Source organism: Chionomys nivalis, chromosome 1, assembly GCF_950005125.1.
Source record: "Chionomys nivalis chromosome 1, mChiNiv1.1, whole genome shotgun sequence".
Classification (NCBI taxonomy): Eukaryota; Metazoa; Chordata; class Mammalia; order Rodentia; family Cricetidae; genus Chionomys; species Chionomys nivalis.
The window spans coordinates 20726467-20753373 of record NC_080086.1 but is presented as its reverse complement, the minus strand read 5'-3'; the positions used below and the strand labels follow the sequence as shown (position 1 = coordinate 20753373).

Genomic DNA, 26907 nt, shown 5'->3' with positions numbered 1-26907 from the left:
TCCCTCTGAATACCTTTGTGTATAACATATCCAACTGAGAAAAAGTGCTCTTGAAAGTTAGGAGTGGTAGCACATGCCTTAGGTGAATGTGTTTGCGGCCAGCCTGGTCTATAGAATGAATTTCAGGACAGTCAGACTATAGGGAGAAACCCTGACTAAAACAAATAAGAAAACAACAGTGTGCTCTATACATTTCTAATCAACTTTAGTCCAGCCATTACTGGTCAATCCAATGGTGAATAGGATGCAATAGGACCTTGACCTCTCACAACACCAGTGTTGACAAAGAGAAGATTTTCCTTGAACAGAGTGGAGGTAAATAATTGGTCTGATTTCAAGTCATTCTCCAGAAAGGCAAGAGCCTTTTGGTGAGTCTCCAGTGTCTCATGAAAGAATTTGTATATGAATTCTTCCTGGACTCATGAAGGGAACAGTGCTCAGGACTGTTTTTCTTTAAAGGTGAAATGTTCCCTACAGGCTACTATGTCTCCATTTTGTGGTGCTGTCTGAGAGTTTTGAGACCTTTGCGCATGTCTTCTAGTGCTAATGGAGACAGGTGGGGGCTTCCACCTTGGGCCTATCTCACTCCATTCCAATAAGCAGTTTCTGTACAGTCCTGTCACAACAGGCAGGTACAGTGTTTCTGCTAAGGTTGTCATACCATGATGGACTGTATTCTTTCATCTGTGAGCCAGAATGAATTTACCCAAACATAGTATCTGTCAGTTATATGGAAACAGAGAGAAAAAAATTAACAATAGAGATTTTGACTTTACTATGTCACTGATACTGTATCCCTCCTCTCAATTATGAGGTTCACTAACAAATGCTTTTTATTTCCCCAATTTTCCTTGATTTAATAGATGACATCATATGTACTAATGTTTGCATTTAAGTACTTTGACTTGTGTAGTTGTTTTCTATGTCCAGTCAAGGCCGTGCATACTTTTGACTAGAGTAGACTAGGCCTGTCCAGGCAGGAGAAGATGCCAGCAGGGCATAGGGCCTATACTTCTGTGCTTGTTTTCTATGAAATTGAGTCCAAGGTTTCCCAATTAGTTATTCTGGGAACTTGGACATGATTTTTAAATACTTAAAGTGTATTTGTTAATCAGTCCTTGATGAAGATTAGAGTGCGCTATGGAGTGTGTAGTGGTATCTCCAATAAGATGAACAGGCTTCTGGCTTAATATCAGGTTGAAAACCCTCTGGCAGGCCCAATTTTTCAAGTTACATTTTCTACTTTAGACAGGGACTATTAATATACAGCGTGAGTAGAGACCTGATAGGTCCCACCATTGGTGAGAATCACAGTGGGTGACAGAATACTCCATGCAAAGAGAGCTTGAGTGTGGAGTTTCATTAAGAAGAGGGTATTAGGAGTTTAGGGGGAAGAAGAAAAAGGTAGACACAGAGACAGAGGGGAAGAGAAGAGAGAGAAGATCAAAGAGAGAGAGACAGAGAGAGAAAGAGAGAGAGAAAGAGAGAGAGAGAGAGAGAGAGAGAGAGAGAGAGAGAGAGAGAGAGACCAAGACCTGCTTGCCTTGGTGAGAAGAGAGAGGTCTAAAGCAGGCAGGAGGACCTCTACAACTGAGTACCTATTAGGACCTTGTGTTGACGAGAGTACAACTTGTGTACATCCTGTCAGATGACGGCGCAGGCCAGCATAATGCTTTAATATTAACAGTCACAGCAAATAAAAAGATGACCATGTATACAAAATGTATGTGGCATACTTCAGTTATTCTAAACCTGTTGCTTCTTTTAAGTAATTTAAGAAGGAAAAGAATATCAGTATTCTATGTGTCCATTTCATTTCTATCCTGGAATGGGCTCTTACTTTGAGTTTTACACAGGAAACACTTGTAATGGGGAATAAATCCTGTTCTGACCATCAGTGACATGACTGTTGAAGATATGATATGAATTCAGGTGGTGAGACACATGCAGTCTTGACCACAGGAACCCATAAGTTCATCTCTAACCAGATCCCTGGAAATCTCATCCATTTAGCTCGGGTCTACAAACTCCTAATTAATTAACTTTGTTTTTCTGAGGTAGAACTTTCTCTGTAGCCTAATCTCATGAGAAACTCACAGCAATCCTCCTTCCTCAGTTTCACCAGTGCTGTGATTATGGGTGTAAACCATCATGCCTATCTCTGGTTATTTAACATTCAACTAATTAATTTTTTGAAAGAAAATGTCACTATATAGGCGGTGGTGGCACACGCTTTGAATCCCAGCACTTGGGAGGCAGAGGCAGGTGGATCTCTGAGTTCGAGACCAGCCTGGTCTACAGAGCTAGTTCCAGGACAGACTCCAAAACCACAGAGAAACCCTGTCTCGAAAAACCAAAAAAAAAAAAAAAAAATAACCCAAGCTGTGGCCTTACTAGCTCTCTGCCTGCCTGCATTGACCACTTCAATGCTTGGATACTTTCAATCAGCTCATGAAGTTAATTCCATGTGTCCTCCTTTAACTCTAACATAGGCGGGATTGAACAGCCCAGTACAGCCAATAATTTTGAAAGACCCTCGGGGAGGACCTTCCCTCAGGAGGAGACCCCTGAACCCAAGGAACAGTCCGAGACCACTGGCTGCAAATAGCAAGAGGTTTATTGGGTGTACACAGGTACCTGTGGGCAGCAAAATCTTTCGAAGGACTTGTGCCCTACAGTCTGGGAGAAGGTCTTTTTATAGGAAAAGGGCAGCAGAGGCAGGCATATAGAAGCAGATGGATGGTTACAGGGATCCCATTGGTCAGTTCGAATGAGGCTATGGGTTCACTTGGGGACAAGCTCCTTGGGGACATGTAGATCTGATAATAGCTGACTTGGCCCTATCTAGAGCACATGTAGTTTTTCCCAGAACTTTTCGTTCCCCTCCTAGGCCTGATGTATCCTGTTTGGCAGCCTAGGAGTACCGACTTTACCTTGAACTTACATTTGTTTGTGTGAAAGCCTTGCAAAATGACACTACAGCAGCTAAGCTGGGGTCTTTCAATTTCTCCTGGCCCACCCTAACTCCATCAAAGACTCCTTCCATATCATGGAGGTTTCTTCCCACATTTCCTTGGCTTTCCAAACCACAGAGTCTACTTCTTCCCTTCTCCAGAGTTACATCCAGGGAAGTCAAGTTATAGGATGAAAAAAAAAATCTCTTGAACTTTGTTCATATCTGAAACAAGGGGTGCTGGTGTTTATCTGAATGATGAGAATAAGAGACCACCTCCACAATTTGAGCCAAATTTCAAGCAAGCTTGAATTTGATTGGGGTACAACTGTAGGCTGACCAGCCTCTGCCTCCTAAAATGGGTTAAAGAGAGAGCAAACAGGCCAAATTCATCTCTTTGCCCCTTTTAAGGAGTAAAATCACTAGTAGTTTTATAGAATTGAGACAAAGGGGCAAGAGACAATTAAAAAAATACTTTAAAAAACATAGTGTAATTCCCTCCCCCATGTGGTTAGGAGAGATCAGGGGAGGTCAGGGAGACTCAGAGAGAAAGAAGGATATTCAGGATATTCTCAAAAGCAAATCAAGATAATGGGCTTGGGATGGATAAGTTCCAGGAAACAGAGCAACTCATTTCACACTGTAAAAAGAAACTTATTTTTAAAATATAGCATAATGAATCCTGCATTTAAAATGGAGTCAGGTAGATTCCTGTTGGCTTGAATAGAAATAGCCTCCATAGGTTCATATATTTGAATATTTGATCTTTAGGGAGTGGAGCTACTTGCAAGGGATCAAGGAGCTCTGCCTTGTTGGAGGAAGTATATCTTTCGGGGTGGTCTTTGGGGTTTCAGAAGTCCAAGGCAGACTTAGTGGCTTCCTCTCACTCACTTCTTCTCTCTCTTCATACTGTCTGCAAATCTGGATTTAGAACTCTCAGCTTCTGTAACACCATGTCTACATGCATACCTCCATATTCCCCACCATGAGGACAATGGACTAGACATCTGAAATTGTAAGCAGAGTCCAGATAAATGCTGTCCTTTTTAAGAGATCCCGTGGTCAAGGTGTCTCTTTATGGCATTAGAATACTAAGACATAAGGATATTAAATCTGCGATAGCTCACTTCTCTGTGGCCACAATTCCTCCCCATTCCATTCCCTGCCTCTTTCCTAAGACACTTAGAGACTGGCTGTAGGCTCATAACTGCAGTCCACCCTATCTTGAGAAAGCAGAGGTTCAGGCCTGGGTAAGTGTGCTTTTCATTGAGTGAATACTTATTCTTACCATCATGTTTCTTTCCTCCTTCTGACTTCAACCTGTCTTTTGGATGTAAGAAAATATTTTTCTCCCTCCTTCTGCTCTTTGGACATTGGGACCTCAGTCCAGTGCTCCAATGTGGGTATGTGGGTCTCTGTTTCTATCTCCATCCATCGCCAATGAAGGCTCTATGGCGATATGCAAGATATTCATCAGTGTGGATATGGGATAAGGCCAGTTCAGGCACCCTCTCCTATGCTGCCAAGGAACAAGGTGGGGACATCTCCTTGGACACCTGGGAACTCCTCTAGAGTCAAGTCTCTTGCCAAGCCTAGAATGGCTCCCTTAATTAAGATATCTACTTCCCTGCTCCCATATCCACCCTTCCTCAATCTCAACCATCCCATTTCCCCAAGCTCTCCCCAATCCTCCCCTTCTCACGTCTCTCTCCCCATCTCCTCTTTTCCCCACCCCAGCCCCACCCCCGTGCTCTCAACTTTTGCCTGGCAATCTTGTCTACTTCCAATATTCAGAAGGATAACTATATGTTTTTCTTTGGGTTCACCTTCTTATTTAGCTTCTCTAGGATCACAAATTATAGGCTCTATGTCCTTTATTTATGGCTAGAATCCACTTATTTATGGCTAGAGTACATACCATATTCATCTTTTTTGGTCTGGGCTATCTAAGTCAGGATGGTGAGGGATTCATCCACCAACAGAGACGGTGGGACTAATCTAATGGGAGCTCACCAAGGCCAGCTGGACTGAGACTGAATGAGCATGTGATCAATCTGGATTCACTATTGTGGCTCACAATGAGGGCTGACTGAGAAGCCAAGGACAATGGCACTGGGTTTTGATTCTACTGCATGGACTGGCTTTGTGGGAGCCTAGTTTGTTTGGATGCTCTCCTTCCTAGACCTGGATGGAGGGGTGAGGACCTTGGACTTCCCACAGGGCAGGGAACCCTAACTGCTCTTAGGACTGGAGTGGGAGGGGGAAGGGAAGTGGGGGGAGGGGGAGGAAAATGGGAGGAGGGGAGGAGGTTGAAATTTTTAATAAATAAATAAATAAAAAGAAAGAAAATATTTTTCTATCACAGGAAGGAGGTCATTAAATTTGGAAGCCCCTGCTGCTTTAGTCAAAGCTTATCTTCAAGTACTAACAGGGGAGTTGTAAAAGAGTAAGAGCATATCAAAGGCTTAGGAGTGGAAATGCTGGCACTTACCACTTTTTCAAAATGGGACAATTGCCAGGGAATAGAAAGTGGGATCCACTGCTGATTGAGATAAGAGTTCATCCTTTATGATGTCTTGGTATGTACGTTTTTTTTTTAATAACTGCTTAAATGTAAAAAAATCTAGGAACTGACCTTTGTAAAACAGATGTGAGTAGCTCTGTTTCCTCAGGAAGGAGTGTTTCTGGAAAGGCCTCTTAGCAATGCAGATTTCACCTGGAGATTGTTAAGAAGTGCAGTCAATATGGATCTGCATGTCAACAAGGTTCCTGGGTAATGGCTGGGCCATTAATCTTCCCAATCCAATGCAACACAGTCTCTGGCAAACTATGCTGAGGTTTTACATAGTGAGGAGCCTTATGGGGTGACATAGTGCGAGGGAAAGACATTTGAGTTTTGGTGCTTCTCCCAAAGTGTTTGTGATTTATATTTGACAATACATTTTAAGATGTGTGTACAGATAAATGGAAGTGTAGTTTTTAGTGTCTGATCCCTAACTCCAGAATTCAGATTTGCTTTGCAGCCCACAACATCATCCGTTAGTGTCTTCAGCCATGTAGAGAATGGTGAGGTCAAGAAAGACACCCCCTCATCACAGTTGACTGAAGCCAGAGCAGGAAACAATACATGCAGCTGGTGAAGCTTCTACCTAACTTCAGGGATGTTGGGTTTTTTTTACTCTTTTTGCTGGGATTTTTCATCTATAATGACCTCAGGCACAAGTATCTCTGACTCCAGAAGTTTGTCATTTTGTCCTTTAATTCGATGCCACTTTCCTCTCTGCCTCCCTGTCCAAGTCTGATCTGCCTTCACCTATATGATCTGGAATTTCAGGACTTACAGCAATGCTGATCTTTAAATATAGGACATAGACAAGAAATGCAGGTCCAATGTGGGTCTATTTGAGGCTAGACTGAGCTACATAGTGAAACCCTGATTCAATCAGTCAGACACTCAATAAATCAACAAACATTTCCCCACTGAATAACGGTGGCTTTCATCGAAGTAATACTTTTCTTAAAGTAGTAGTGATGAATCTGAAACGTTAACTGTCCTATAGTCCACTTAATTTCACTTCACATAGTCCTACTTTGTAATTCTGTTTCCTCCAGGAACAAAACGCTATGTGCTGAGAGGTGATGTGTTCAGAACTGTTAAGGAGTAGCTAATGAGTCACACAGACAGCTGGGTTGTGCTTGCAGAGTGCTTATTAGGAAACACAGAAATCAATGCTTTGTCTCCCTCCCCAGGGTTTCAGGTTTCATCCCTCCTCCTTAGTTCAGGAAAGATTCTTCCTCTCAGTTCAGAGATGCCTGCTGAAAAGGTTGAAGAGACTTCCATGGGCATGGTAAAAGCAGAAATGTCTGCCCCAGACCACCTTCCAGAGGGAGACATGGGTATGTATTTGATACAATTTGAGTAAACTGAAAGGGCAGAGAGGAGCTTTCCCAGGGCTTGAGAGGAACTGAATCCCCAGTCTGTTAAGTCGGCCATGGCAGGGCTTTGTAGAAGTGGAAATGCTTGGAGGCCTCTAGTACCTTACTTACTCTATCGAGTGTATAGTATTCAAATAGGCAAGACAAAAATGAATGATGAGTTAATTTTTAGAGCCTGAGGCATAGTTTTTGTTTGATTGTTTTTAGGGAATTGGACTTTTTGTTGTTGTTTGCTTTTTCATTTGTTATTTGTTTTGTTCTTCATTTTGTTGTGTTTGTCTGTGTGTGTGTGTGTGTGTGTGTGTGTGTGTAGGTTTCCAGTCATATCCTGATCCCATAATATGCATTCTTGTGAGTTACAGGAAGTTGCTATAAACCATACTTTTTATGTCCCAGATGAAATGAATTTCAAACACAATACCTTTCTTAAATGTCTACAATTTAACCCTTCCCCTTAACTATACCATTGCATTCATGTACATGTTCATAAACTTTTAGAACTTGGGTAACTATGAAGTCTTCATCATAGTCACATTATAGACTCAGGCTCCACCCCAGTACCCCAGTGCCCTTCTCTAGACACTCCTTTCCTCTGTACTCAGCCTATGGCATCTTTGCTTTTTCAGTGCTGAAACACTTGCTTTTCAAGAATGTCATATAGTTGAATGCCTGCTTTAATCATACATTTGAGATTAATCCACAGTGCATTCCAGTCATATGTCAACTATGAACACAGTAGCTACAGTAGAAGAGGTTCGATAACATGATTGATTGAGGTGTGAGATGTAAATTCAGAGTAGGTATTTCAAACATGAACACAAAAAGAATTTTCAAACAGGTCAGGGAAACCTTTCAGGAAACTTGCGGGTAAGAGAATGAGCAAAAAGAGAGCAGGTAATTGAAATTTATCAGCAGAAAACTAGTGACCTGTCATCAGATTCTCCAAGTAAACTGCACATGGACTGGGTGAGATTTTGTTGCTGTTTGGGATTTGGTGGTGATGGTAGTAGGGGTGATTTCACACATTAGCCTTAACTCACATCTAAAGTCAATAAAACAGCTACCTGTATTTGGTTATTTCCTGCTTTTGTGCATGTTCCAGGGATTAAATCCAGGATATCAGGCTTGAATGTAATACATTTTTTTTCCACTAAGCCACCTTGCTGGCCCATGAATGACTGCCTTTGTTGCCAACTACTTAAGGGTTACTAAAATGGGCATCAAGTTTTTGCTTTAGGATCTCTGGGAACAGAAAGCTGAAGAAAATTGGGCAGCACAAAAAAATGGACAAATGCAAGCCTGAGGTCCAGTTTTTCTTTTCAATCACTTCCTCAGGTCTGAGTAATATTGTTTCATTTTGTCTCAAACTCAGGGATATTTGAGTTGTTGCAAACACAGACTAAATTCATAAAGCTGCTAGAATACAGACAGGCTTCTTTATGTAAACACAGGCATTTCCCTTAGATCTAGGTTATGAGGGAAATGAATTCAAATTTTAGCAAACCACTAAACTATGTTTTTCCCAAACATTGGCAATATTGAGCATTTTAAACAGATGTATTTACTGCAGTTTGTCACTTTTAGCATATTTTTATTTTTAAAAATCAATGTTTGTTTTATTAAATGTGTGTGTCTATGAACTGTAAACTAGGCAAGGTGGACAATTTCTTAGGTAGAGAATGGAAGGTATCTCTTCTATATATGATGCTAAGACAGTTTCTTCCAATAGTGATGATTCATACATCATTTATTGAACAATAAATAATGCAACATGGATAAAGATGTAAATATGAAGTCTGTTATATGCTATGAATGTTTATTACCGTTGGTTAATAAAGAATCTGCTTTGACCTATGGCAGTATAGAATATAGAAAATCAGGAAATCCAAGCAGAGATACAAGAGGAAAAAAAGGTAGAGTTAGCCAATTGCCATGTAGCTGTCAATATAGAAAGATACAAGAAACTAACTGGTAGACCATGGCCTCACGGTGGTACAGAAATAAAAATGGGTTAATTAAGATATAAGAGCTAACTAGGAAAATGATTGAGCCATTGACCAAACAGTGTTGTAATTAATATAGTTTCTGTGTGATTATTAGAGTATGGACAGCCGGGAAACGAAAAAGCAGCTCAGTTTGCAAGTTTCATGGGTAAAGAAAGGATGATATTTCTTCTGCATATCATGCTAAGACAGCTGGTTGCCATGATGATGGCTCAACCTCATTCATTTTATAATAAATGACTCAAAATGAGCAACTACACAAACATGAAGACTAGAACTTTACATCTATTTGAAGAAGAAACTTGTCAGTGCACTTGTCTCAGGCAGAGATTTTTTAACCTACACACAGAAAAATAAAATAGATTTAGTATTTCTGATCCCTGACAAAAGAATCAAAAGATAAAAAATGTACTGACAAGAGTTTTATATTTTCTTGTTGATGTTTATTTTTTCATTTTCTCAAAAGAAATTGTATCTACAATATATTGAGATCTTTAGGAACTCAATGAAAGGGGACAGAGAATTGACTCAGAGGTTAAAAGCTCTTGTTGCTGTGCCAACAACTGAATATGAGCATGTTCTACGTCATGTACAATTTTGTGTTTTGCAGTACTATGAGAGCTGCAGTACTTATATTTGTTTACATTTGACAATTGCTAGTGTATAAAAATGCAAATTATTTTAAGCACTGATATTGTGCCCTGTCACATTGTAAACTCATTCATTCCTTTTAGGGCTCTTCTAAAAGAATCCTTAGAACTTTGTATGTAGATCCATCCATGTTGTCTGAATAGCAACACTTTGTGGAGCATGACTCTTATTTCACTTTCTCATCCTTATGTCCTCTATAGGAGCCCAAGTGTCATACTAGAATGATTAGCAGACATCCTTGCCTTGCTCTGGGTGACTGGGGGAGAGTATTCAAGCTGACTTTAGTTGTAGTTTTGTTTTCATTTATTCTGGATAGCTCCTGTTAGGTTCAAAAAATTCATTCAATTACTAATATGCTAAAAGTTCTTATTATGGATTTACAGTAACTTGTGTGTGTACTTTGCTGAAATGTTCCTTTTTTATTTTCTTATTCTGATTATATGTCAAATTGCATTTTGTTCATTATAGTGAAACAGAAGATACATTGATAGATAGATAGATAGATAGATAGATAGATAGATAGATAGATAGAAGATAGATAGACAAATGATAGATGGATGGATAGATAAATAAAGAGATAAAAAGATGATAGATAGATAGATAGATAGATAGATAGATAGATAGATAGATAAGTGATAGACAAACAGAAAGACAGATATATAGAATGGGGTCAATTTTTGTTCATCTAAATTTGAAACTCAATATTTAGCCGAGAATAATGTCAAACTCCTGACTCTCCTCCCTCCACCTCCCATGTGCCAATAGAACACTCCTGTGTCACCCCAGCTTACACACTGATTTTCTTTTCATTAATATTATTATTACAAACCCATCCGTCCTAACCTGGTCTCTTCTTATAGTATTAAAAGTGTTTTTTTGTTGTTATTTTCTTTTCACCATTATCTTCACTGTTTCTGTTTATTGCTCTTTCATTCGTGCCTAATTCAACAACTATTGACTGAGAATTCTGTTCTGCCCAGTTTTGCAGCCATCTAGTACCAAGAAAACACAGAGATCTACATTAACCATAAACTGTTTGGCCTATTATCTCAGGCTTCTTATTAACTCTTATAACTTATAGTAGCCCATAATTCTTGCCTGTGTTAGCCATGTGGCTTTGTACATTTATCAGTAAGGCATTCTCATCTTGCTTCCTCTGTGGTTAGATCATGACTACAGACTGAGCTTTCCTCTTCGCTGGAAATCTCCCTTTTTGCTGCTTCACCTCTATTTTCTGCCTGGTCTCCCCGCCACTACTTCCTGCCTGGTCACCCCACATATACTTCGTGCATGGCTACTGGCCAATCAGCATTACATTAAAATACAAGTGACAAATCTTTACAAAGTACAAGACCATTGTCCTAAAGCAAATAACTAGAAAATGGTGGCAAATAAGTACTTCTCTTTTCTCTAGTGTTTTCCAAGCCAAGGACATCATTTATGGACCAGGAACTTTTGTGAAGGGCATTTGCTCAAGTGAAGTAGAAGTGAAATTTACAATTGATTCTGGGTAATTTTTTTTCCTGAAAGTTTCCTGAGGTTGATATTCTGATAATTATATTTTCAGGTAAAAAGCATCAAGGAAAATGTCTCAGAATCATCTCCACTGAGCCTCCTGCTAAGCTTTACTGCTGCTATGTAGTGATCATGGTTCTCACTGTAGCTGTAATTGCACTTTCTGTTGCCTTGTCAGGTATGTGACTTGTTGTCCAAATTCTGCAACATTCTATACATTGATGTGGAGACCCAAAAATGTGAGCCTATTTCTACCCTGGCTGAAGCTCAGAGAGTTTCACCTTGTTGATAGTTGTTGACAAAGTGTGTGGCTACACACCCTGACCTAGGTGTGGCTACTTGGCCTTTTTGACATTAAGATATAGTATACAAGTAGGTCTACTCCCCTGGACTAATGGTCAGGAAATTCAAACATGCTTTTGCTCCTTCTTCTGAAATAGGAGGTTTGGCCTTGGCAGTTGCTGCCTTCAAGATACTTTGTCTAGGGTGGTTTCACTGCATAAACCTCAAAATGCTAATTGGATTAATGGCTTGATGGCTCAAAGTATTGAAGCAAATAACTGTTCTAGTTGTCCTTTTGACCATGTTAAAGATGTCTTTTGTCTTCTTATCCCTGTTATATTGGGATATAAAATATATAGAATATTGAATGTGGATGATTTCAGTATTCACTGAAACTCCCTCCCAGTACTACCCTATGTTTTCTGTTTTATTATTTTCACTCATGTCTTTGTACCCTTTATCAACTTTTCTAATCCCCATGTCCCTAACCTTGTAAGTGGTATTATTGTCAAAGCTGGTCTCTGATACACTTGCATTTTCAGTCATTCTTACTGATCCCTGTGAGCCAAGCATTGTGTGAAAGGCTCTAGAGGTAACATACTGGAAATTCCTCTTTTCTGGAAATTTAGAATCTAGCAGAAAGATGCAGTGAAGGAACAGCTTAGGTGGTGGTGTGCACAAGAGGCCAGGCTCAGCATCCCAGGGAAGAGGACATTCAGCAACCTTTAAGCAGAGGTGCAGCAAAACTATTCAATTCAGTGAGCAAGAAAGCTCAAGAAGGCTGTTGCACCTGAGAGAAGTGAGGCAGTGAAGAGTGTTTGGTTGGAAGAATGCACAGAACCCCACACCACATTACTTTTGGTTTCGGTTAATGTCTTCAACCACGGTTTGAAAATATTAAACAGACAGTTGTAGAAATATGCTTTTCATAAGCTTTAGGAGTGAACTGTTCAGAATTATCTGATAAAATTTTGTACAGCTTTTTGTCATAGCTCAAATAAATGTTTTGTGATATTGTTTCATAAAATCAACGTTAACCAACTCATTGAATAATAGACAGGCCTAAAAATCTACAAACAACTTCCAAAAAGTCTTACTCAGTATAACATAAACTATTACTCAGCTCTGAAAAGAGTCAAATCAAAAGAAGAAACATTCCTGTCATCCTCACTGCCTGTTACATTTGTCACTTTCACTGAAGCCTTTGTGTATGTGGTATGAGAACTGGGGACAAAGACAGAAAATTCCCTTTTGCTAAAAATTAGTGAGGGTGTCATTTCTGATATTTAATATCTCTTATGAAATCACTTATTTCTAGGATTTAGAAGACCTTTAGAAGAACAGTGCTTTCCTTCTGCTCATTTAAAGGATGAAAAAGTTGAAGGTATGACAGAAAAATGTTATTCTTCTAAGCAGTTCTCTGAAATTCAGTTTCTTATACACACACACATGCACATACACAATCACTCTATTGTGATAGACTTACAAATAAACACATCACACAGCTCCATTAGCGTAGCCACTCCAAGACCTATCAAGTACCAAACCCTATGTATCTCACTGAACTCCCACACAGAATAGCAATTCTGATGCTATGGAGCTTTGGCTATTGTTTTAGACTTTCACGGTTAATCACATTTTTATTCACTTATTCACACAAAAAGACATGGTAGAGTTGAAATTACAAATACAATTCTCTTTATAACTTTCTTACAACTACAAGCCATTTGATGCCTCCTGTCATTACTTGTCACTTTACACTACGCTTCCTTGTTCTCCTTACAATGTATTAAAAGTACTCACACTCACAGCTGTTTACACTGTACATCACAGGCTGGTATTGCTTGTTATAGAGTACATGCATTTCTTTATTTTTGAGTTTGGGTGACCTCACTTGATATTAAACTTTTGAAATACATTCACTTTCCCCAAATTTCATTTTTCTTTATGGATGAGTAACATTATGTTTTGTATGTGTAACACATTTAATGATCTTTTTAGCTGATGGCTATTGAGTTCAGGTCTATATCATTACTATTGTAAATAAGGACACAGTAAACATGGATGTACAAATATCTCTGTGGTGGGATGTCGGATTCTTTCTCTATACACCAGGAATGGCAAAGCTTTGACACATAATATGTTTACTTCAAATTTCTTTGAGGAACCTGCAGCTGACTGTATCAATTTGTACTACTACCAGCAGAGAATTAATATACATATTTCTGCACACTTTTCTAACATCAATTGTCAGATTTCTTTAAGATAGTCATTCTGTGTTGTTCTAACAAAAGCCAGCATGTGTACACACACACACACACACACACACACAAACCACACATTAACACACACAATGATAGTGTGGAAGAATTATAGGGGAACTTGATATAAAAGATCTATTTTGCTATGCCCATGTTCTACACACTGTCGTTTCTTCTATAATAAAATTTAGGCAGGTGAGGAGGTTTTTTTTTTTTTTTTTTTGTAAAAAGAGGAAATGAAGTATGATGGGAAAGAAACATATAGGGTCCAGGAATAAGGAACAGTCTTTTTAAGGGTATGAGAAGCACTGAAGGAAGGTTCAGACTCAAACAGTAGACAAAGACAAAGAGCACTTATTCCAGGATGCAAGATCTACTACGTGTACAAAATGGTAAACCTGCAACAAAGACCCACAGGTCCTTTTTAGAATAGCTAAATAAATTCTAGAAAAAAAAGCTATATCATTTCTCATGTTACATTAAGAGATTTTTTTACTACTGTTTTTCCATATTTGGGCATACTTGGGCAAGTCTTGTTTCAGGGGTTACATGAATTGTACCTTTTTAGTCATTGCTTTGAGGTACTGTGGGGTTGATTCAGGCCATGGACATGCTCTATGCTCTCTCCCTAGCCCTTGTGTTCAGGGGCATTGTTTATCAATAGCCAATTTTGTAAATTACTGCATCTTAACTTTTATTTACTTATTTTTTTAATTAAAATTTCCTCCTCCTCCCTGCCTCCGAATTCCCTCCCCCTCCCCCCACTCTTCCCCACCCTCTCCAGTCCAAAGGGCCCTCAGGGTTCCCTGCCCTGTAGGGAGTCCAAGGTCCTCCCCCCTCCATCCAGGTCTAGGAAGGTAAACATCCAAACAGGCTAGGCTCCCACAAAGCCAGTACATGCAGTAGGATCAAAACCCAGTGCCCTTGTTCTTGACTTCTCAGCAGTCCTCATTGTCTGCTATGTTCAGCAAGTCCAGTTTTAGCCCATGCATTTTCAGACACAGTCCAGCTGGCCTTGGTGAGATCCCCATAGAACAACCCCATTGTCTCAGTGTGTGGATGCACCCCTCACTGTCCTGAGTTCCTTGCTCGTGCTCTCTTTTTCTGCTCCTGATTTGGACCTTGGGGTTTCAGTCCGGTGCTCCAATGTGGGACTCTGTCTCTGTCTCTGTCTCCTTTCATTGCCTTATAAAGGTTAATATCCAGGAGGATGACCATATGTTTTTCTTTGGGTTCACCTTCTTATTTAGCTTCTCTAGGATCATGAATTATAGGCTCAATGTCCTTTATTTATGGCTAGAAAACAATTATGAGTGAGTACATCCCATGTTCCTCTTTTTATGTCTGGCTTACCTCACTCAGGATAGTGTTTTCTATTTCCGTCCATTTGCATGCAAAATTCAAGAAGTCATTGTTTTTAATGATGAGTAGTACCCTAATATGTATATATTCTATACTTTCTTCATCCATTCTTCCATTGAAGGGAATCTAGGTTGTTTCCAGGTTCTGGCTTACAAACAATGCTGCTATGAACATAGTTAGCATATACTTTGGTTGTATGATAGGGTATCTCTTGGGTATATTCCCATGAGTGGTATTGCTGGGTCCATGGGTAGGTTGATCCCGAATTTCCAGAGAAACTGCCACACTGCTTTCCAAAGTGGTTGCACAAGTTTGCATTCCCACCAGCAATGGATGAGTGTACCCCTTTCTCCACAACCTCTCCAGCAAAAGCTATCATTGGTGTTTTTGATTTTAGCCATTCTGACAGTTGTAAGATGGTACCTTAAAGTTGTCTTGATTTGCATTTCCTTGATCACTAAAGAGGTTGAGCATGACCTTAAGTGTCTTTTGGCCATTTAAACTTCTTCAGTTGAGAATTCTCTGTTCAGCTCGGTGCCCCATTTTATAATTGGGTTGATTAGTTTTTTACAGTCTAATTTCTTGAGTTCTTCATATATTTTAGAGACCAGACCTTTGTCAGTTGCAGGGTTGGTGAAGATCTTCTCCCAGTCAGTGGGTTGCCTTTTTGTCTTAGTGACAGTGTCCTTTGCTTTACAGAAGCTTCTCAGTTTCAGGAGGTCCCATTTATTCAATGATGCCCTTAATGACTGTGCTGCTGGGATTATAGGTAGAAAGTGGTCTCCTGTGCCCATGTCTTGTAGAGTACTTCTCACTTTCTCTTCTATCAGGATCAGTGTGTTCAGACTGATATTGAGGTCTTTAATCCATTTGGACTTGAGTTTTGTGCATGGCAATAGATATGGATCTATTTTCATTCTTCTACAGATTGACATCCAGTTTTGCCAGCACAATTTGTTGAAGATACTCTCTTTTTTCCATTGTATACTTTTAGCTCCTTTATAGAAAATCAGGTGTTCATAGGTTTGTGGGTTAAAGTCCATGTCTTCTATTCGATTCCATTGATCGACTGCTCTGTTTTCATGCGAATACCAAGCTGTTTTCAATACTGTAGCTCTGTAATAGAGTTTGAAATCAGGGATGGTAATGCCCCCAGATGATCCTTTATTGTATAAGATTGTTTTGGCTATCCTGGTTTTTTGTTTTTCCATATAAAGTTGTTTATTGTCTTCTCAAGGTCTGTGAAGAATTTTGGTGGGATTTTGATGGGGATTGCATTAAATCTAGAGATTGCTTTTGGTATAATTGCCATTTTTACTATGTTGATCCTCTCAATCAAAGAACAAGGGAGAGCCTTCCATTTTCTGTTCTTCTCTTCAATTACTTTCTTCAAAGATTTAAATTTCTTGTCAGATAGATCTTTCACTTCCTTGGTCAGAGTTACCCCAAGATATTTTATGCTATTTGTGGCTATCGTCAAAGGTGATGCTTCTCTGGTTTCCCTGTCTGCTTCCTTATCCTTAGTGTATAGGAAGGCAACTGATTTTTTGGAGTTGATCTTGTATCCTGCCACATTACTAAAGGTGTTTATCAGCTGTAGGAGTTCTTTGGTAGAGTTTTGGGGGTCGCTTATGTATACTATCCTATCATCTGCAAATAACGAAAGTTTAACTTCTTCCTTTCCAATACGAATTCTCTTGATCCCCTTATGTTGTCTTATTGCTATTGCTAGAACTTCAAGCACTATATTGAAGAGGTATGGAGAGAGTGGACATCCTTGTCGTGTTCCTGATTTTAGTGGGATGGCTTTGAGTTTTTTTCCGTTTAATTTAATGTTGGCTGTCAGCTTGCTGTAAATAGCTTTAATTATATTTAGGTATGACCCTTGTATCCCTAATCTCTCCAAGACCTTTATCATAAAGGGGTGTTGAATTTTGTCCAATGCTTTTTTAGCATCTAATGAAATAATCGTATGTTTTTTTTTATTTTATTTATATGATGGATTACATTGATAGATTTGCGTGTGTTGAACCCATCCTGCATCTCTGGGGTGAAGCCTACTTTATTATAATGGATAATTTTTCTAATGTGTTCTTGGATTTGGTTTGCCAGTATTTTATTGAGAATTTTTGCATCGATGTTCATGAGTGAGATTGGCCTGTAATTCTCTTTCTTGGTTAAGTCTTTGTGAGGTTTTGGTATCAGGGTGATTGTAGCTTCATAAAAGGAATTTGGCAATGACTTTTCTGTTTCTATATTGTGAAATACCTTAAGGAGTATAGGTATTAGCTCTTCTTGGAAGTTCTGGTAGAATTCTGCATTGAAACCATCTGGTCCTGGGCGTTTTTTGGCAGGGAGGATTTGATAACACTTTCTAATTCTTCCTGACTAACAGGTCTATTTAGATTGTTCACCTGGTCTTGGTTTAACTTTGGTATATGGTACTTATCTAAAAAAATGTTCATTTCTTTTTCTTTTTCCAGTTTTATGGCACACAGTCTTTTGTAGTAAGATCTAATGATTCTCTGAATTTCCTCTGTGTCTGTGGTTACGTCCCCCTTTTCATTTCTGATCTTATTTATTTGTGTGTTCTCTCTCTGTCGTTTAATTAATTTGGATAGGGGTTTGTCGATCTTGTTGATTTTCTCCAAGAACCAACTTTTTGTTTCATTGATTCTTTGGATTGTTTTCTGTGTTTCTATTTTGTTGATTTCAGCCCTCAGTTTAATTATTTCCAGTCTTCTACTCCCCCTGGGCATGTCTGCTTCTTTTTTTTCTAGAGCTTTCAGGTGTCTGTTAAGACTCCAATGTATGCTTTCTCCATTTTCTTTAAGTGGGCACTTAGTGCTATGAACTTTCCTCTTAGCACTGCTTTCATTGTGTCCCAAAGGTTTGAGTATGTTGTCTCTTTATTTTCATTAATTTCAAGGAAGACTTTAATTTCTTTCTTAATTTCTTCCTTGACCCAGGTGTGGTTCAGTAGTTGACTGTTCAGTTTCCATGAGTTTGATAGCTTTCTGGGGGTAACATTGTTGTTGCTTCTAACTTTAATCAGTGGTGATCTGATAAGAGACAGGTGGACACTGTTTTTTTGTATCTGTGGAGGTTTCCTTTGTTACCGAGTATGTGGTCAATTTTCGAGAAGGTTCCATGAGCTGCAGAGCAGAAAGTATATTCTTTTCTATTTGGATGGACTGTTCTATAGATATCTGTTAAGTCCATTTGCTTCATTAGCTCCAATAATTCTCTTAATTCTCTATTAGGTTTCTGTCTGATTGACCTGTCCATTGGTGAGAGAGGTGTGTTGAAGTCTCCTACTACTAGTGTGTGTGGTTTGATGTCTGCCTTGAGTTCTAGTAATATTTCTTTTACATAAGTGGGTGCTTTTATATTAGGGCCATAGATATTCACGATTGAGACTTCATCCTGATAAATTGTTGCTGTTATGAATATAAAATGTCCATCTCGATCTCTTCTGATCGGTTTTAGTTTGTAGTCAGTTTTGTTAGAAATTAGTATGGCAACGTCTGCTTGTTTCTTAGGCCCATTTGCATGAAAAACCTTTTCCCAACCCTTTACTCTGAGTAGATCCCTGTCTTTGTGGTTGAGATGTATTTCTTGTAAACAGCAGAATGTTGGATCCTGTTTCCATATCCAATCTCTTAGCCTGTGCCTTTTTATAGGTGAATTGAGTCCATTAATATCAAGTGATATTAATGACCAGTGGTTGTTGACTCTGGTTATTCTTATTGTTTTTGGTAGTAGAGTTTGTGTGTCTCCCTTCTTTGAGTTGTGCTGGTGAAGGGTCGCTAGATGCCTGAGTTATTGTAGGCAGTGTTGGCAATGTTGGATTCCTTGGGTTGTGATTTTCCTTCTAATACTTTCTGTAAGGCTGGATTTGTGGCTACGTATTGTTTGAATTTGTTCTTTTCCTGGAATGTCTTGTTTTCTCTATTGATAGTGAATGAAAGCTTGGCTGGGTATAGTAGTTTGGGCTGCATCCATGGTCCCTTAGTTACTGCAGTACCTCTATCCAGGACCTTTTGGCTTTCATGGTTTCCATAGAGAAGTCAGGTGTAAGTCTGATCAGTTTTCCTTTATAAGTTACTTGACATTTTCCTTTGCAGCTCTTAATATTCTTTCTTTAATCTGTATGTTTTGTGTTTTGATTATTATATGGTGAGGGGATTTTTTATCTAGTCTATTTGGTGTTCTGTATTTTTCTTGAATATTCAAAGGAATATCTTTATGTTAGGAAAGTTTTCTTCCATAATTTTGTTAAAAATATTTTCTGGGCCTTTGAGCTGTGACTCTTCTCCTCTCTTCTATCCCTATTATTCTTAGGCTTGGTCTTTTTATTGTGTCCCATATTTCCTGAATGTTTTGTGGTGAGAATTTGTTGGCTCTGCTGTTTTCTTTGATCAGTGCATTTATTTTCTCTATGGTGTTCTCAGAATCTGAGATTCTTTCTTCTATCTCTTGTATTCTATTGATTATGCTTCATTGACCTAGATTTTCCATATCCAGCTGGTCCTCAGTTTGTGTTTTCTTCCTTGCTTCCATTTCAGTTTTCAATTCTTGAACTGTTTCCATTACCTGTTTGATCATTTTTTCTTGGTTTCCCAGAGTATCATTTACGTATTTACTCATTTCTTCAAACTTTTTGTTATACTTCTCATCCATTTCTATAAGGGCATTTTTTACATGTTGTTTAAGGGACTTTATTGCTTTCATAAAGTCATTTTTTCCACTTCTTCTGTGCTAGGGTATTCATGTCCTTCTGTTGTAAGATCATTGGGTTCTGGTGTTTTCATGTTGTTTTTCAGATTGTTGGATGAATTCTTGCCTTGGCGCCTGCCCATCTCCTCCTATCAGTGATATCTAGTGGGTCTTCTAAAACAGGATCAGATTTCCCTGCTGGACAGGGGCCCCCACTTACAAAATGCCTCTGCTCTGTTTCCTGGCTCCTGCCGTGGGCCAAGATCCCTCTTACCTCTCAGGAGGGTCTACAGGAACACCACCAGGCTCCCCATTCACCAGGGACCTCACCAACAAAAGTTCTACCACTGTGCAGGCCAGCCACCAAAACAAAGACACTCCCACTGCCCTCTTCCCCGAGCACCCGACCCAGTGCCCAAACAGGCTGAACTGGGTGATCCTGCAGCCCCGTGGAAGGGAGGGAGAAGGAAGGAAGCCTCTGGGGGCAAGCTGGAATGGGCAAGAGAGAGAAAATTGCAGCAGAGGAGGAGTAGCCCCAGCAGAGGGGAGCAGCCACCGCCCGCAGACTGGGGAGTCAGCGGGGTCAGAGAATGCCTCTGCTCCATTTCTTGGGTCCAACCGCGGGTCAAGAACACTCTCACCACTCAGGAGGGTCTTCAGGGCAAGACCAGGCTCCCCATTCGCCAGGGACCTTGCCAACAAAAGGCCTACCCCTCTGCAGGCCAGTCACCAAAACACCTACTTGAATTAGTTGTAGTGGGACGATCTGCTCTCAGTATGGGCTTCACTATTTCAACCTTGGACCATCAAAAAACATGAGTTGGCATCTGTGCCGTGTCCGCCATGTTCGTGGCGCGGGTCTGAGCCAGTATTCACCACAGGTCTACCTTTCTCTGTGCTTCTTGACGAACCCAGCACCTAACTTCCCGAGACTCTGGTTTTATCCCATGCTTTTTCAGTCCCAGTACAGCTGGCCTTGGTGAGCTTTCAATAGATCAGCCCCACTATCTCATTGGGTGGGTGCATCAATTGTGGTCCTGACTCCCTTGCTCATGTTCTCCCTCCTTCTGCTCTTCATACGGACCTTGGGAGCACAGTCCAGTGCTCCGTTGTTGGTCTCTGTCTCTATCTCCATCCATCTCCAGATGAAGGTTCTATGGTGATATGCAAGATATTCATCAGTATGGCTATAGGATAGGGCCCTTTCAGGTTCCCTCTCCTCAGCTGCCCAAGAAACTAGCTGGGAACATCTTAACTTTTAAAATGAAGGAAGTTTAGACTTCTCAGTTCTAAGGAGCTGATGGCCTAGAAATGATTTTCTTGCATGGCAGGGTGTCTTTGGTTCCAGCACATGGGGGGCACAGCCAACAGGATAAATACAAGCTCCAGACAAGTGCAGTCTACACAGTGAGATCTAGGCAAGGTAGGGGATATAACAAGACTCTTTCTTAAAACACAAAATATAAAGAAGGAGAATAAAGCATTTCTTTTCTTCATAGCCTACTGGAAGACCTTGGATTTGGGACCATCATGCTTGAATGAGTCTTCTAGTTATAAATTGGAGCACAGTATAAGCACATAAATCCCAAATGAGATTTGCATGGCTAGCAAAAGAGATGTACCATGAAAATGTTTCTTTGATTTATTTCATTGTACTGTTTGCATTTTAGTGAGAAAGGAAAAACCAGTCATGTTGACCCCTGGATCTTGCTATGCGAACTGCCCAAATGGCTGGCTTGGATTTGGAAGCAAATGTTTTTATTTTTCTGAAGAAGCGAGAAACTGGACAGTCAGCCAGGCCTACTGTAGGGCACAGGCAGCTGAACTAGCTCGATTTGACAGCCTGGAGGAGCTGGTAAGAATGATCAAGAATTGGTTTGTTGTTTGTTCTGTTGAATGTGTATTATCTCTAAAGTTGTTGCTTCCTACTGAAGCACTGAGACCTCCCAAAGATATTTTCTCATGTACTGCTCATAGGCAATCTACATGGCCAGACAATCCACTTAGATACAATATAATCATGGAAGTCTTTATCCAAGTTGGCAGTTATTGCATACTGAATGTGGTAATTGTTAATAATGGAAAGACTAAGATTAATGAGGGGTAATTTTAGCCATAGAAAAATTGAGGAGCCAACAATATACTTTGGATTATTAATATAAATTCATAGAGTGAGAACTGAGTGTTATGATGTTCCAAAGATGATGACCCTCAGATACAACCTGCTGCCATTCAGAAAAGAAGCTTTAGGGCAGAAAGACTCATGGGTCATTTGAAACAGAGGGATACATGATTTTACTTTTAATCTTTTATGACAGAATTTCCTCAAGAGATGTGCATCGCATACTGCCCACTGGATTGGCTTGTATAGAGAGTCATTGCAACACCCTTGGAAGTGGATAGACAACACTGAATATAATAATTTGTACGTTTTCAGATTATTTTTCTTTCTACTGTTTTTCTGTGTTGTGGTGTTTGAACTGTGGCTATGAGAAATCAAGTCAGTGTCATGTTCTACCAATTGTTCTGGAAAGCAAGAAACATAAGCCTTTGGTCTTGAGGTTGGCTCTGAGACAGGGTATGTGCTTACATGCAAGAGCCAATCCCTAGCAAGCTCCATAGCCTTACACATGTACATCATTAGATGCTCAGTGCTTTGAATTACATTTATTTTTAATAAGAAATTGATTGACAGATAGCAGGACAAAAAGAGCTTGGGCAAGACAGACTGACACAAAGAGAACGATGGGAGGAGGAATGGCAGAGTCAGGGGAGTCTCCAAAGATGCCAGCCAGCCCCCTGCAAGCAGCATGTGTAAAAAATGAGGTAGCAAGCTATGAGATTTTGACAAAGCATAAAAAGAAATATGGATTAATTTAAGTGTAAGAGTTAACTCATAGTAAGCCTGAGCATTTATAAATAATATTAAGTCTCTGTGTGGTAATTTGTAAGCAGTTGCTGCAACAGGGAGTAGAAGGTGAAGGCAGGAAAACTTCTAACTACTTCTCTCCTGTGTATTATCCATCATCTTCAAAGCATTTACCTTGTGTGATTTGAATCAAAATCTTTAACATTTTGATGGCATCAGTGGATAATCTTTTCTGCTCCATCATCAATGTAAAACACTTTCTCCTGAGAAAGGACCTTGTGGCATGTCCACAGAACTGCAGATGGGCTGTGAGGGTTCTGAAACCTCAGAAAGCCATTGCAAAATGGCTGGGGCAGGACTTGCCAGGCAACTGTTTACACAGTTGTACCTGTTCTCAGATGCAGAGACTCCTGGGACATTAGGAACCTCCTCTAAAGTCTGCACTAAGACAGATCTTAGACATTAGCATAGATAGCCAATTTGAATGGAGCCACTTCACTGAAATTACAAAACATAGGTCCAGTCATTTCCATCATTAAATCTCTGTTAGCAATTTACTATGAAGGGGGCATTTCAGCCTTTGTATATATGTGTAAAATACTTCAAGGTAGAATTTAACATCACCCTCAGTGAGGCAAGCCAGGGTAGTGGCAATTCCTTTGAACATGGCAGCAAGCACCTGTTAAATGCCTTAGATACACATTACAGGGTTCAATATGGATCAATGGCAATGGTGTAGTGTTCAAGTGGAACCATGGGATGTAAAAGACACTAGATGAAAACCAGTGCTGTTGATTTCTCATGGATTCTGTCATTCTTTGATTCATTCTGGAAATCAGTAATGGAGGTGGGTCAAATTTCATTGCAGGAGTGCTGGCCTCTGTAGAAATTTAGTTTTTTTTTTTTTGTTTGTTTTTTTTAGGGAACCTGTTTTTGGAGGTGGCCATATGGGTACAGTGGCTAGCTATATAATCGCCAATCACGACAGCTACTCAAGAGAATATTGGATTTGTAACAAGTTCAACAGCCGTACTTTACACTACTCAATGTCCATTGTTCTTTAATCTAAGGTAGGGAAAGTGTCAAAGCATTTGTTAGAAACCTATTACATGTTACCCATGGTGATTCTCCATTTTTGAACCGCTAATACCACTATACAAAATCAATTTGTATGTGTGATAACATCAAGTATAACCCTTAGAGGTGCTTGAGAAACCATATCTGATTTTAAATTAAATAGGTGTTCAGGTACAAGTTGGTACTCATATCTGAAAGTGCCAGAAGCAAAGACCTATATTTTGAGATCTTCATTTTGTTTACATCCATCTTAAGATCACAAATTAAGAAAAATATTTACCTCTATTCCCTCTGCAGGGTCTAGGAAATCAACCTGTCATCTTATCTCAGCAGAGACCTACAAGCACCAGGCTTTGGAATCAGTTAGCATTTTCCTTGTTAGTCAACAATTACAGACCCTCAGTATTTTCTTGTCAGCTGGGGATGTCTCTGAACTTGAATCTGGGCAGACATGAGCTTCCTGACACCCTTCCCTTCCCATTGTCATATGTTATATAGCCCATTTACTATATAACAGCCTCTGAGAGGGAATAAATGAGACAGCTTGATCAGAAATATTGTCTTGCCATCATTTCTCGTGTCTCTTGTCTCCTTCATTCCTCTCCCCTAGGTTTATCAGGAACCCCAGTTTGCAACCCCTGGCCGGGATATGAAAGCTAAAGTACAATAACACTATTAGTTACCTCTACTTTTATGAACACTTATAAACATTTTTATTACTTCCTCTTTTGAAGGCCTGGCACTTCAAGAATTGAAAGGCAAGTGAAACCATGGAAATAGTTCAACAATCCCAGGAAAGATAATTTATTTGTGACCTTAAAATATTTTCTGAAATAATCAATGTATTTTACAAAATTGAATGACAAACATAAAGGGAAATCTACATGGGATTAAAATCAATACCATACAGACTAAAATTTAGTTCATTATGAATACTGTCAAAATGTTTCTAGAGTAGTCTTCTCTGTACATTTTTAATTACAAGTGATTAATAACTATTACAAGTAATTCCATTTTACTTATCTATTTAATTTTTGAAAATTCCATATTTAAGAGTGCTATTTTAATGTATTTTCATTTGATACTGAACCATCATAAACATTTGACTCCTAATCTTTTTTTTCTCATTTTTTTTATTCTTTTTTAATTAAAATTTCCAACTGTTCCCCGTTTCCCATTTCCCTCCCCCTCCTCCCACATATTGCCCCCTCCCCCCGATCCCCTCCCCCATCCCCACTACACTTCTCCTCCCCCCAGTCCACTCTCCCTCCCTCTCGATACTGAAGAGCAGTCCAAATTCCCTACTCTACAGGAAGACCAAGGTCCTCCCACTTCTATCTAGTTGACTCCTAATCTTAACATATTCTTGAATTCTAAGAACAAAACTCTTAAGTTTTCATTTAACCTTTCACAGCACTGCACTGATAAGTCCCCACAAAAACAAAATTATGGGTCACACATCTGTTTTGTTAACACTGTCTTTTGACTTGTGCCTTTAATCCCAATGCCTAGGAATCAGAGGTAGACAGATCTCTGTGAGTTCAAGGTGTGGTGAAACTTGAGAGGCATATGCAGGTGGATCTCTGTGAGTTCAAAGACAGCCTGGTCTACAGAGTCACTTCCAGAACAAAGATACACAGAAACCCTGTCTCAAAAAGCCAAAAATAAAAAATAAAAGAAACAGAGTTTAAAATAAAGCTGCATAAAGATGGAAAACACACAGAGAATCTGGATACTGTATGTTATTATGCTCTCTTTAAATTGTTTGAATGCTGAGGAAGGAGCAACAGCTGCTAAAATACAATTGTTTACAAATGCTCGGGCTGATGAGGGAGGGGGACTTGATTCGGGGAGGGGGGAAATGGGAGGCTGTGGTGGGAAGGAGGCAGAAATCTTTAATAAATAAATAAACAAATAAAACAAATGCTGCTGAACTAATCCAAGATAGGTATTTTAAAATTACCTTGACTTCAAAATTGAAATCAAAAGGTATATTACTTCGGAGAAGAGGATTTGCTTTTGCTTCCACAAGAAATGAGAGGTCATGGATTCATTCTGAGTTAAGAAAAATCATTTTTGATAAAGGAAGACCACCTGAGAAATCTCCAGTAGGAACAGGTGGCCCAGATGTCAGAGTTCTACATCCAGAACAGATTCAAGACTCTGCCTAAGATGATCAAGACTCACAGGATATTCCAGTCAGGACTTGGTCAGAACTCTAAATTTTCTTTAGGTCCCCATAAAGATTATCAGTGCCCCCAACCAGCCGGAAGTAGCCTGGAAAACTACACCCACATTTCCCCAGAATGGACAATGAGTGTTATTGTTTTCTAAAATAATAATAATAATAATAATAATAATAATAATAATAATAATAATAATAATAAAATAAAAATGGTGTGAGACAATTTTATATTCTGTCAATTATATTTTAAATAAATGCTGATTGACTGATAGAAAGGAGTTATAGGTAGGAAAACCATACAGGAAGTAGAGGCAGAGCATTGCGAGCAGGGGTATTCTGGGAAGAAGGAAGCTCTCCCCCCCCAGTCCTTCCCAGATCACCAAAGAAGCAGGATGTGACCTGACCCACTGAAAAAGGTACTGAGCCATGTGGCTAACATGTACTAGAATAATGGGTTAATATAATTATAAGAGCTAATGCAAAGTCCGAGCTAATGGGCCAATCAGTTTCTCATGCTACAGACTTTTGTATATATATATACTGAATCTACTCACACATGTTTGGCAAGCATACCCTATTAATCTGTTCTACCATTCCCTTCTATAATCTTTATTTTGTAATATGGTCTCTCTTTTATTCTCAGATGCTGGAATTATAGTTATGTATCACCACATAGGCTTTATCTTACTATTTATTTTTAAATGCATATTATTCCCATATTGATTTTTTTGTTTGTTTTAAATTTATTTATTTATATATATGAGTGCTCTGTCTACATATATGCCTGCATGTCAGAAGAGTGTAGGAGGAGGCCACAAGATCTTTCCAGCTGCCTGATTACCTAACACCTGAAATAATCACACAGAAACTCTACTAATTAAATACTGCATTGTCTACTAGCTCTAGATTTTTATTGGCTAATTCTTACATCTAAATTTAACTCATTTTTATTAATCTATGTATTTTCACATGGCAGTGGCTTACCTGTGGCATCTGTCTCCAGTGGCACCATAGCATCTCTCCTGCCCTCCTTTCTCCTAGGATTCAGTTACATTTTGCCCACCTACCTAAGTTACCTGTTGAGGCCAAGGCAC

The 26907-nt window shown here is 39.3% G+C and overlaps 1 protein-coding gene across 1 annotated transcript; it reads left to right on the top strand.

Moving 5' to 3' along the window:
• Positions 1-6724: 6724 nt before the first annotated feature.
• LOC130878412 (C-type lectin domain family 2 member E-like) lies at positions 6725-24172 on the top strand. Its single transcript, XM_057776371.1, has 7 exons — positions 6725-6850; positions 11111-11236; positions 12659-12724; positions 21353-21537; positions 22001-22107; positions 23474-23621; positions 23926-24172. Exons 1-6 carry the CDS (start codon positions 6763-6765, stop codon positions 23613-23615), a joined length of 714 nt encoding a protein of 237 aa, XP_057632354.1. The 5' UTR covers positions 6725-6762; the 3' UTR covers positions 23616-23621; positions 23926-24172.
• The last annotated feature ends 2735 nt before the right edge of the window (positions 24173-26907 follow it).